The following is a 13,973-nucleotide window of genomic DNA, read 5'->3' on the forward strand; positions in this document are numbered from 1 at the left end:
AGTCATTGTGTCATTGAACCTCGGGACAGCCGCGTCTTAAAAAAATAAACATTACGTCATCGCTGCGTCAAAAAGATTTGTTTAATGATTCGTATGATTTTCATTTAATGAATATCCGCCATCATGAGTCAATCTGAAGTAAAAGGAAAGGGTGTGACAGTAAACTCAATTGAACTATTTATTCGTAGACGATTTTTTAGTGAACCAGAAGTAATTTGAACACAACTAGATGCAAGGAACATGGAATACCATCGACAAAAGTTGACATTCATGTCATGACCTAGTTTATTTAACAGCGCATGCGCAGTTGTTTCTTTTACCCTCGTACTATTCTATCAGATACTAGTATAAGAATTTCGTGATTTCTATTTTGATGGCCATTCTAGTAGAAATCAATAACTACGAACTGTAGCTAGTGTTAGTACCACAGGGCACGACATGCAAAGCGACCTACTACTAGAAGAACTTACTTAATAACAGTAGCATATTTCTAATTAAATTTTACTAATTGTTACGTATATCCCTAGATATTATTTACTCATAAATTCTGAAGGTGACCCTATATTTAGTACTGTTAAATAGGGAGGACACACCTCTCGCCGATGACAATGTAACAGCATCCTTTGACCTCGTTATAGATATGTGTATGCACCAGACAGATAAGCTATTTTTGTCATTTTACGGGAACGAATTCATATATGGGCGTTAGGGACGTCGAGTTGACCATTCGCCCTTCCGGCTAGGTGTATTAGTATATGAATTACTTCAAACGTTGTTTTTAAGCGACAAGGGACAGTGGTTGAAACGAGAGGGGATGAAAGCACTATCGGATACAGTTAACCAGAAAATCACGTCAACAGGAAGAGACGATTTGAGAGAAAACAGGAGACACACAGATATACTTGGACAAACACGCATACCATGTTTGTTGTAAGCGCATGCGCAAATGTCAGAGGTTTCCATCATAATAATAACTTTATTACACAACCAAAACCATCAGAGGGTTTAGTATGGTAAACATAACAAATAACAAGATACTAAAATGATGAAACTAACGAAATAAAAGTAAAACATTAATAAGACAACATAGAAAATACTAAAACTGACATTGCATAGAAAAGACATTGGTTCTCTCATGGATTAGATGCGTATATAGTTAAGTATTTCCATAGAATAATGTATTTTTCAAAAAAAATGGAGAGGGCAAGGTCATGCTCCATTATTTTAAGAAAAACATCTGCACTTCGCTTGCCTGCGATTTTATTAGTAATGTTACACTCTGGAAATAAAGATTCATAATAAGACACGCCATATAAAGAGGCAAGCACGGAGGCTCCCGTTAATTATGTTTGCTGGTGGCCTTTTCGGATATCCGTAAATAGCAGTCGGTTGGAACACATGACTATCTGTTCTGTACAAACCTGAAAACCAACAACTTTAAAGCTCTTTAAGGACATACACACGTTACTGATTTCGATGGTGCGTTGACACTTTCTATAACGTATATGACAAAATGCACTGTTAAACAAAATACAAAATAAAATTGGGTTGTTTTATCAGGTTTGTTGAGTGTTTGTGACTTATTATTTTTTTTTCGAGAGAGAGATATCAAATAGTTGTGACATTAATTCAACAACAATAGTATTAAACCCGAACTTGAAATATTGTTTAGAAATATGAAAAAAGAAGAAAAGATATATGTCAATTAAAATGTAAATTTACCTTTCATTTTCTATTCAATTATATGTATGTAACTGAATACAATATTTTACCCATGTTTACAGTGCCTTCATCTCATTAGGTGATTTCTGATTGCATTACCGGGGTATGTTAAAGCGGGGAGTCGTCACTTGCGCATGCGTCAGATGGCCATAGCGTGTCATTGTTTACAAACAAGCATCTACCCATGAGCCTTTGCGTTTTTAGCGTGTGTTGTTATCGTCGCTTAGGTCTCAATTCCCACGCGTGCGCAGTTGACGAATTATCCATTAGAATATGAACTACTAAGGCACATTGCGTGAGTTGTATGATTAGCCTGTGGAAGCTGAAAATATGCTTGTAGAATGCAGTTGACCATTTGATACACTGATATATATGACTACAATATATAAATACTAATATACTTATTGGAGGAAAAGATGGGATATTGAAATTACATAATTGAGCTGAATTCAGTGAAATAAGGAAAAGTTTAATCCTGTTGATTTGCTCTGTCAATGTCATTTATTTATTAATGGGGAACTTTGTTTTAAATGCATTCAATTAGTATATTAATAGAAAAACAAAATATACAATTACAATATTTGCAAATAGAATTGATTTGTATTGCTATTCAAATGCGTGTAAACTGTTTATACACTCATGTGTCCAACACGTTCCAAATCTAAACATGAATATGACCAATTATATTTTAACAAATTCTTGCAATTTCAAAGTTTTAGGTTTTGTAAATAGCGGTTAATAAAAGTAACCATCTACTCAACAGATACAGTAGTTCGGAACAACTGTAATTGATGTTCTGTTGCATTACCCCCAAATTATAATACAATACTTGAGGTGTCCTATAATAATGACATCATAAACCATTTTTAGCTCCGCTATCGTCATGACAGAGCGGAGCTGTTCATATAGGCGATTTTCCGTCGTCCGTTCATCGTCTGTCAAGAATTGCATTTTCTTCTCCTTCTTGAGAACTACAAGCTCAATGACTGCTTTGATATTTGGCATGTATGTTACTTGGGTAGATTTCTGTCAGATTTGTTCATTTCGTGTCAATATCTTCAATTCTCTATTTTTGGCGAATATTTTTGGTACACATATGCTATTTTCGTTTTTCTTGAAAACTATCCGCTCAATTGCTTTTGTACCTTGGGTGGATCTTGTTTCAGATTTGTTCAGTTCATGCCGATATCATTATCATATTCTCAACAGCCAAAACCAAGTTTTTGTGGGTATGCGCTGCTCGACTTGGCTGCCACAATGTACTTGTAGGAGAGCAGAGCTAATTCGACCGTCAGGTCGCATTTTAGTTTAATTTGATGGCAAAGTATATATATTTCAATCGGAACGCCTACACTTTTCGATTTGGTCATTATGCTTTTTTCCATGTTATATTGTTATTAACTATAACTCCCCCAAATGTCGTACTTAAATGTTATGCCTTTCAGGGAGGAAATGAAATAATATTATATAGTGCGTTTTATCTAAATTGATGGATAATTTGCTAGCCAATCGAAACATTTCCTAGTGCACTGTCATGAATTTGTTTTCGCGTATCTGTTGGTCGACTTAATTAACTGATTATTAGCGAATTGCTGTGTTATGTCTGTCATCGTGTAGGCCTATTTGAAGTTTTGGACGGAACTTGGCTCAGTGATTTGGAACTAATTACCAGATAATCGTCGCCATTTTGACAGTTTATATTCATAGTTATTAATGTAGTGAACGATTAATCAAAAGATATGACGTATTCAGTACTTAGTGTGATTGGCTTTATGATTGAAGGTTACGCCCTAGAGTCTTTTACTGTTTTGTAATTGGTTAGAGTTTTGAAAATGAATAAAGAGAGTTTGAGTTGGTCTTGGGGAGCACAGCACGATAGAGGCAGTCGAGAGAGAGAGGCAGTCCTGGGCAGTCGAGAGTCCGAGAGAGTCCAGGGGCGAGCCTTGAGATAGTCCAGTCTTGGGCGAGTCTTGGTTCAGCCTTGCGAGAGTCTTGGGGATTTTTCCCCAGGGCGCTGTGTCTGGTAGAGTGCTCGATTGACCGACTAAGACGAGAGCTGAAACGTATTTCGTTGTGTGTGCCTTATTTGACTATAAAGTTAAAGTGACTTTCCCGATCCCGTACCTCAAGGGGACGAGATACAGAGACGAGACGAGTTCCCCCCCTGACACGTGTAGAGAACCCAGAGAGAGAAAGATTTTCCCCCTGATAGCACCATGTTTGATTTCCATCGAATTGAACACACATTTTCTGTACATATAATCAGAATTACGCCATACTGCCACAGGAGGCAGTATATCAATGGAATGTCTTTGTTTTTGCAGAACTTCGTGCCGCCCTCATCGACAGCATTGCAAACTGGATGCAAAATTCAAAATTGTTCAAAAATCTAGCTGTTTTGAGTTGACCCAAATTCTTGTGATTTCGAAGAGCATTCTTCGGTGACCGAGTCTTCAAATTACAATGCTTCATCGAGACGTTGAGATTCAAAAGTGTTACTAGTAACAATGGTCCGAGTTGTATAAATGCTTGAATAAATGCTGCTATAACGTTATAGGTACTCGACAATTTAACACATGATTCACTGATTTTATCATATGTAATCACTGACGTCTTGAAACTAATTGTCAAGGGATTAACCAATAGAATTTTCGGGGCGATAGCAAAATTGGAAAAACGCTAATGAAATAGAATGTAAAAATAACATACAGCAAACAAAACAAATGTGAGGGAAAATATTTTTCTGCCATCTCTCCATCGGGGATTTTAATGGTCCACCTATAAATACAAATCACTGTCAGTCAAATCTCGTAAATGATGGGGCATATAAGAACGTATTTGAAAATATAATACAGAGTTCGAGCACCTTCTATATAGAACCGATAAATTATGCATAGAAAATGGTAGTAGACAATCGTAGTTTTTGCTAACTATATTATTCAGCGTCTTGGACAAAGTATCCTTCTCAATGATAGATGTGAACAGATATTATATATATAATTTCTGAATTATAGCAATTATCAATCGTCCTAATTTCCGTAGTAGTATTCATAATTAGCGCTTTTAAATTTACCGTAAATTTTACTAGCCACGCCCACCTACAGACTGGTGTGTCAACTTTTCAGTTGCATATATTTAAACCAACATCTAAATCAATGCAATTGTTATTGTAACAATTGTTATTCGTTGGGGTTTTGCATGTATTTTAACTAAATATTTATCTTTGTATTTTTATGATGAATGTCAAGTGGCAGTCCCTGTACATAAAACCATGTATCCCGGAGAAAAAAATACGAGACAATCTTGAACAACCAAATTTGTATATGCTGTACGTGTAATCTTGTTTCAGGAGAGCCTCAACAACTAGCTCAATGTATAGTTTTTGAGACCGATGTTTTCACCGGTTTTGGTTGTCAGGTGTTAAAATGCCCGGATGTTCGCTCCCGAGAATCCCTTAAATTGATATCGAACATTTACTAGTTAGCATTATTTCTCGTTCAATACGATACATTTATTTGAAATTAACTACTCATAGGTAATGTGCTATTATATTCTAAAAAAAAAAATAATAATATTATGCAAATTCCAGATGCAGGTCTTCTGATGGCAATTGACACAGAAAGCTAATTGTCGCATTAATGAGCCTCTCCAATCAATGAGAAAGTTGACGCGAATGGTTGGCAACAGGAATCCTTAGAAAAAAATTAGGTAACCAGAACAACGCTCTTATCTCGATGGCAACGCAGATGTCGACGTGGCGACTTCATCATTTGCGTTGGAGAAGCCCTGGGCTCAGTCCCCGTCAGTAATTCGATGAATTATTGTATATTAGGTTAGTTAGTACATGCGCAGTGTGCAATCATCGTAGCGGTGTGTGAGATGTCGGACGCGCGCGCACAATTATGAATACGGCGTTGTCACTGTGAAGTGATTCAGTCGTTCGCGGTTCATTCCATCGACAACACTGCACTACATGTGCAAGTTATGTACTTGAAGTTTGCAGGCGCATTTACAGTCACCATCAGGTAAGTTTAATCGCCGTGTCCAAATAGCGAATTGGTTCCCCATTGTCGTAGAAAAGATAATTAATCGTCACATTATAATTAAAACAGCGATATTAATTACTATGACATACAGTAGTACATGGATGACATGCACTATATCTAGTCATAACAAATTTCGTTTTTATTTTCGCAAGTAAATGCGATTTGTATAGTCCCGGGCCAATGTTATACAACATGTATAACACATTTAATAAACTTTTGTTTTGTTTCGACCATGGCCTAGTGTTATCGTCTACAACAGAAAGTTTGCTATCAGGTGTTGTGTCTAAACGTATGACCTAGAAATTCATATAATTTGCCATGCAAGCATTTAACAACAATAATTAATAGAAACTATCCTTGATTTAAAACTGGGACGAGATTTAAAGTTCAGCGTTGTATTATCACAGAAAAGCTGTCGTTTTGGCGAATAAAATCTAAACGGTGTATCCATGGAAATACGTCTGACCAACCGTTGAATGTTTTCAGAACGAAGCCCATACAGTACTTCTCGTTTACAGTATAATGTCTCAAGCTTTGGAAATATATTTCCACCGTTTCTCTGAGATCTGGTCATTGGGTGACCACGTGCCGCCTTCCCGAAAAATGTAAGACTATTGTTATTTTTATTCTTCTCATGAAATCAGTGAGACAAGCTTCAATAATTATGTTTTAATTGTTGTGCTGTTTTAAAATTAAAACTCAGATAAGAGTGTCATTCATTGCGTGCAATGCGTCAACATATTGATGAACATATATGTAACTGGAAGTCGAGTATAATTTTTTTTTGGAAAAGCAGATGGTACAATATACTAAAATATGTGGATGTGTTAGGGTATAATATGCTATGTAGAGTTCACTCGAATTGAAAAGTTCACTTGTATCAAAGAGTTCACGTTCACATTACAAAAGAACCGTACATTTTTTAGAAATCTAAATTCAAATTGGTGAGTCTGTGTAAGAACTGGTTTCATCTAAGACCATTTCAGTAGTTGTACTTCTTATTTGCAAAACATGTAATATGTGCGCTTTTGCGTGTTCGAATGTGACAATAATATTTCGCATGTGTGTGTTTACACAAGTGAACAAGTCCAAGCACCAACTGCGTTCTGTTCTCATGATGTTACCGAAGAAGGGCCCTTTTGCCAGAAATGTCTAGTTATTAGCTAGAACAACGATTACTAAATATTGTCTATTATCCTATGAAAAAACTGCGATGATAACCGCGGTGTCATATTTTTCTCGCTCCGCCGAAATATTTTGCCGTAGTCGATCCACATCACGCGATATTTGTTGACCCCGTGTTATTGTCTGACTCCGGTGTTGGTCACTTTGCACTGACTTTGTAGTATCATGGCGGTAAGTCTGTCTTTTACCTCCATGATAGTATAACTATATAACACTAAACTTAATAAAAACTGGCTAAATCTACACATTAAACTGAACCCAGCGCAAAACATGGATGTACCATATTCGTACAATTCAGTGTTTATAAAAAGAAAGCTAAAACCCCGGTAGTAAAATATGGATTAACAGAGGAACGTCACATGGCTAGACCTTGTTGACCAATCAAAATCAAGGATTTACCGGGGATTATAATTCGTAACTTACTCTTTGGCAAGATGGCAAGATGTGGTGGCAATGATAGCATCAAGCGTTTACAAATGGAATGACATTGTAATTTTTCCGGACAGTTTTAGACACCGATTTTATTTCCGTAGTTGTCGTTGATTTTGAGTATTTCGCTGAGAATTTATTAAAATTGGTGAGTATTACTGCAACACTTAACCCGCTACCATATTTTGCTCGTTTATTTCTTCAAAGTGTTGCAAATTATTTTGTTCTTATCCATGCACGTCTTGTGACAAGTCAGATAAGAAACTCGTTTGGTAATTTATGGATTTTTAGAAATGTGGGCTTCTTTTGCGATTTTGTGACGCGTAACACACCCTTCTACCGCAAACTTATATTTACCCATGATGCAACAGAACGTTACTGTGTTATATACATAGTTGTCTTTGCTAGTTTCACTCTGAAATAAGCAATATATTTTGAGTGATATTTTTTTTCATTCATACTTTCCGCTTAAATCCATGGCATATATAAGTTCACTGTAATTAAGTGAATGGTCTTATAAACTGCGGACGCATACGTTGACTCTGGGGTGATCTGGTTTGTTATTGTGGACAGGATCACCAACAGAGGGCGCTTGTGATAATTTCGCGGCAGACCAAGATTTAAAAAAAAAAATATTATCATAAAAAAACACAATAAAATTGCCATAGCTATTATGTTAATATCGTTCATTCATGTAATATCTTTAACAATAGATAGAGTGGCCTTTTTTGTTTGATTGCCTGAAAACTTTTAATTTTGGTCCATCATTGATTCGTTGGGTGAAATCGTTTTACTGTAACGTGGAAAGTTCGATTATCAATAATGGTTTTACCACGGGTTATTTTAAAGTTCAGAAGGGTTCAGACAGGGGGACCCTTTGTCCCCTACATTGTTTATTCTGGCGCTGGAAGTGTTTTTAATCTCCATGCGGGCAAATCCAAATATTCAAGGTATTAAGTTGAGTGATGAACTTGTAACAGATGTAACATTTTCTGATGACCTATCATGTTTCTTGCAAGATGAATCTTCTGTATTACATTTGTTTAAGCTTTTGAATTGTTTCCAAAAAGTATCAGGGTAGAAAGTAAACACAGAAAAAACTGAAGGCTTGGGCCCTGGAAAAGTCGAAAAGACACACCTTTTGGTATTAAATGGCCTAAGGAGCCACTCAAGATTGTTGGTGTTTATGTTTCCTATGATACAAATTGGACTGCTACTTTAAATTACGCCAAGCCAATGGAAAATTTACAGTTAACCTTGAATCTGTGGAAGCAAAGAAATTTAACTTTAATTGGTAGAATACAGATTATGAAGAGCTTTGCTATATCAAAGTTTGTGTATCTTATGAGAATGGTCTCTGTACCAAAGAAAGTTTTACTTGAGGTAAATAGAAAGTGTTTCAATTTTATTTGGCAAGGTCATGACCGGGTGGCCCGCAATGTTATGATCGCAGACATAGGAGAAGGTGGTTTGAAAGCCCCTGATATCTTTACAATGTATGGTACATTTCGTATAATGTGGTTGAAAAAGGTACTTTGACCCTGCAGTGACCCATGCATGGAAAAAATTATTCTTAAAAAGGTTAAAGCCTATTGGAGGCAACTTAATATTTAGTTGTAACTACGGACTTGAATATTTGAAAATCAACCGGTCCGAATTTTATCGTGAAGCCTTGGTAGCTTGGTCTACTCTTCAAAATTTAGATATTAAAAATCAAATATCACATCATATAATTTGGAATAACAAGGATATCCTAATTAATAACAAATCTGGGTTTTTCCCTACAATTGCCAATAAGGGTATCAGTTGCATTGGTGATTTATTTCCAAATAACACACCCGTTAGTATTGCTGTCTTATCCGCTAAACATAACCTAACCAGACTTGAAATATATCTTGTGAGTTGTGTTTTTAATGCAATTACAAAAAACACGAGAGAAGCTTGGTCACATGTTTCTTATCCTATCCGAAGGTTTTCGTACGATTCAGTGCCAAATATTTGTATTGATGGTAAGAATATACTGGTATCTGTGCTTAGTAAAAATTGTATAAAAAATAACTTTCTTCGTGCAAAGACTATTCATCCAAATAGTTCAGAGTATTTTATTTAAGATTTTAAACTCAATTTTGCTGCAATGTCTAAATATTACGTTTTACCATTTAGGACAGCAATTGACACGAAATCGAGATAATTTCAATTTAAGTTACTACATAACATTTTGTTTACTAATTATGATCTTTTTGAAATGAAATCATCAAAGGTTAGTAGTCCGAATTGTTCGTTCTGTCATCAGGAAACGGAAACTACTTACCATCTTTTTTATTATTGTAAATATACAAAAAAATGTTGGTTTGCCCTTAGTGATGTATTTAAAAACATCTTTGGTCCAGATGCTCTTTCCCTCAGGCAGATCATTTTAGGCTGTACTGATTTTTCAGTGTTGGCGAATTATTTGGTACTTTTAGGGAAGCAATATATTTATAATTGTAAAATGAGTAAGAGTATACCGAGTGATGTATATTTTCGTAAGGTGGTAACTGAAGCATGCAAGATTGAAAAGCATATAGCTATATCTAAAAACAAATTGGAATTACATTTACGGAAGTGGTCTATTATCTCTGATAGTGTGTAAACTTTTTTCATTTCAGTGCATTAGGAATTATCATTTTTTGTTTTGTTTTATTTCTGTTACTCATGTTTGCTTGTCTTTGTCGTTTTGTATTATGTAATTAATGTTTACTGTAATGTATGTAATTAAATGAAATATAGTTGTGTAAAGAGAAAAAAACAAAAAAACAATAGATTGTTGATGACCAATATGCAGAAAAAGACCATTAAACATCCCTTTGTGCGCCCACAAGAGCCGTGTGAGAACTTAGAGGTCCAACAAAATGTATCATTTTGCGCGAACCCTTCCTGTTTGGCAAAATGTGCGAAGACAAGTTACACAGTGCACATGCGAAGTACAATTTCTATTAAAATACGCCCTCACACGAGGTGCATCAGTACGTCTAGTTCTCCTCGCGCGCGCGCCAGATGAATGAGTCAGCGCCGTGCGCATACCTGGGTCAAACCATTTGTACAGTGTTCTTGGCGCTGATTTGTAACGTGCACCTCGTGTTCATCTCTCTCATAACCAATACAAAACAACTATTTATTATTTATATTATGAAAATAAGATATTTTATTAATTTTTAGCGCGGATAAAGCACTTTTTCCATTCGTCTCACGACGCTCGTGGCGACTCGCATTCATGGAGACACCCCTACAATTACTGTGATGCAAGATGGCGCGCACTCTATGTTCATTTTCTGTGCTTCCATGTGACATATTTTCATTTCTCTTACAGTTAGATATAACTAGAACTCATACGCCGTCAAAGAAAATGGAACTCTCATCATCATGTCTATCAAGATTCTTTGGACATCGACAACGAATTGCGTGCTTGGCGATACTATTCATGGTGGGTTCTTTCTCGATGTATATGTTTGAACAACGTCGTCTCATGAACTATAGTAGAGCGCCCGACTTGCAATGGATTCAACGTGTTCTCTCCACGCCCTCTATACTAATTCGTAACGATAGTGATGCAGACCCTCTACGCAATGACAATTCACTGGAATGTCGGGAAATGTTGAGTACCTACGAGACCAACAGAAAACAAATACCGTTTGGATCGACTTTTTGCCAAAACAGCTTCATGATTCTGCGCAGATGTGTTAACTCGGACGAGGTGGGTAGTTACTCTCAGCTTCCAAACTACTTTCTTCGTGGTAACAATAGCAACGAAACGGTGAACGACGAGGAGTATGTAAAAGCGCACATTGCATTCGTGCACTTACCAAAGAGTGGAGGGACATCCGTTGAGCGCTTTTTATTGTCGTCTATCGGTGCCAGTTACTTGAATTATGCAATCACACACTGTAACAATTTTGCTGTCGGTGCGAGGGCGCTTGCCACCAACTTGGACTCACCTATGTTCTTTTACTCGAAGCGCAGTTATGGGCTACATAATTTTAACCAATCATCTCGCAAGTTTGCATACATCACGTGGTTTCGACATCCAGTGGATCGTTTCGTGTCAGCTTATTACTACATCAAACGCTCCAAAGTTAATTTTCATAGGTTTTATGATCAGTTTATTTTAACGACAAGCAATCTGGCTGAAAGCTTGGTGAAAAGTCGAGAGACTCAAGTACAGGAATTTGATAACTATTTAGTTAGATTGTTACAGTTTGGAAGTTTTCCCGAAATAGATGAAAGTTTCGAAGACTGCTGTGGATGCACTATGAACGTCCCCGTCATAGAAGAAAAGCATTACTTGGTTGCTAAGGACAATTTGAACAAAATGGCGTTTATTGGCCTTCTGGATGAGTTCAAGTTATCGCAAGACATGTTAGGATACATCCTCGGCAAACCCCGGCTTTCAGATGGAGTACAGATTAACACGAATCCGCATAAAACCATAATCACAGACTTTGAAAGAAGTGAAATTGAAAGAAGGAACTACTGGGACCTGAAATTATACAAAGAGGCGGTTTCAATATTCAGTAAACAAAAGCAGCAATATTTAATGAAAGCACAACTATAACCATTGTCACAAACCGGCCTAAATGGCCTGATTGTTTTAATTCCGCTCTTGTTGGCTTTCGCAATTACCAAAACTTCAAAAAATAAATACTAGATCAAAATAAAATAAATATACAAAAAAAAAAAACATTGCGTTGCGTAAATGTTGGTCTTTCAAGTTGTTTTGTCGGCAAAATGTAATTGAAAATCCTTTAAATTTTGAGTATCTTGTCCAAAATTCAAATATGAGATTTACAGAATTCGCAAGTTAGACTGAAACCTGACGCAGTTCTATTGATTGAATTATATGGGGTGAGAATACCGCCAAAATTAGCCTGGTGTCATTATTTGAACATTGTTTAGTTGTTTGATCTTTATTTGGAAACTTGTTTGATTATTATTTGGTCATTATTCGGTTATTTGGTCTTTATTTAAACATTATTTTGTGCTTATTCCATTAGTGTGTTATTACTGCAGCATCGTATTGCCATTGTTTCATTATTCCAACTTTATTCCTTAATTATTTCATTATTGTGTATTTATTACAATATTATTTTGTCATTGTTTCATTCTATTACAATTGTGTCGTTATTTAGACATTATCTTGACATTCAATTGTCATAAGATACGGTTATTTTCACGTCCAAATGTCTTGACATTCGGTTCGCTTGACTTGCGATTACCTCAACATTCGATTACCTGACCTACATCAGCTGACCCCGCTATACATGTAATATTCAATCCATAGTCCCGGGCCGCCTCCGACAAAGCGTTGCTCATAATGGCAATGTAGCCTTCGTAAAAGTTAGCGGGAATTTCTGAATGATGGCCGTTTCATCAATATCCAGGGAACTGACTGAGGTCGTCAGAGCCTGTCGTGACGAAATATCAAATGCCGCAAAACTTGTTGTTGACTTTATCATTATATGATGAACAGAATGTGCTAAGAACCGTTCACAAGACTCGTTATTGAGCTGGCTGGAGCCTTTTTTTGTAGGGGGCGGGAAATATCAGTAGTGGGCAGGGCAGATTTCTAAAAAAATGGACAGGGGAACTTTTTTTTAGTGAATAGGATACTTACAGCCAAACAAGGTCAGCTTGGACGTTCAGTTGCGAGACATAACGAAAAAACGCAGCCAGTGATACAATTCGAAAATAAAAATAAAAATAAACTCAATCAGAGGCGTCGACCACGCGCGTTGGAAATAAATATTGCACATTGTGACACAGTCTCACCAGCCTCTTTCACTCAGGCAATATAATTATGCCATTTCCCAACGCACTTATATTTAATACCTTGACAAAAACACAACAAGAAAAAATGTACATCAGGCTTGTAATTACTAGTAACTCAACTCGAACGCAATATTCATCATTGTAAAAGTGGATAAATAAATTCGAACCAGCCAGCTCATGACCGGAGACGTCCAGTCGTCTTCGTTGAAAACTCGCCAATTCACCATAATCGTGGTGGTGAACTGTTTAGCTGATTTTTCAAAAGATCTTATGGATATTCAATTCATATTCATCCCAACTTATTTGAATATATCCTTTCGGGAATTTGAGACATTGTTCAAACGATCCTGTACAGGGTTATGTCTGATGTCAACTAATAATACGCAATTATCCAGGCAGTTCTAGAAACTATTGCTGATACTAATCATGTTTTGTAAGCTGGGAAGTTGGATACTTGAACGTGAAGTCCCCGGGCGTGTAGTAGACGAGAATAATCGTACTGTCACATGTGTTCGTCTTGGCCTTGTCTTTTCGTTTTAACCGTCACAGTCCGCTTCGTTGAATGTTTAGTTTGCTAATTGATGAACATATATTCATTGTGAGACTGTTGCTTTCAAGTTGTGTTAATACAAATATGATTTAAACTTGTCCTTTCCGTTGCCAACGTATTCAATATATGGAAATAGTATATGTGTGTGCGTTTGCGTGAGCGATTGGGGGAAATAACAGCGAAAATTATTTCCAGCTAAAATATATTATTTTACTGTATACGAATTAGCCTCTGCG

General features: G+C 36.4%; 1 protein-coding gene across 1 annotated transcript; it reads left to right on the top strand.

Moving 5' to 3' along the window:
• The first annotated feature begins 10,668 nt into the window (after nucleotides 1-10,668).
• LOC144357295 (uncharacterized) lies at nucleotides 10,669-11,973 on the top strand. The gene has a single exon (XM_078011652.1). The coding sequence runs from the start codon at nucleotides 10,669-10,671 to the stop codon at nucleotides 11,971-11,973; it is 1,305 nt and encodes a 434-aa protein (XP_077867778.1).
• The last annotated feature ends 2,000 nt before the right edge of the window (nucleotides 11,974-13,973 follow it).

The sequence above is a fragment of the Saccoglossus kowalevskii genome, chromosome 8 (genome assembly GCF_978046115.1).
Source record: "Saccoglossus kowalevskii chromosome 8, keSacKowa6.1, whole genome shotgun sequence".
Classification (NCBI taxonomy): Eukaryota; Metazoa; Hemichordata; class Enteropneusta; family Harrimaniidae; genus Saccoglossus; species Saccoglossus kowalevskii.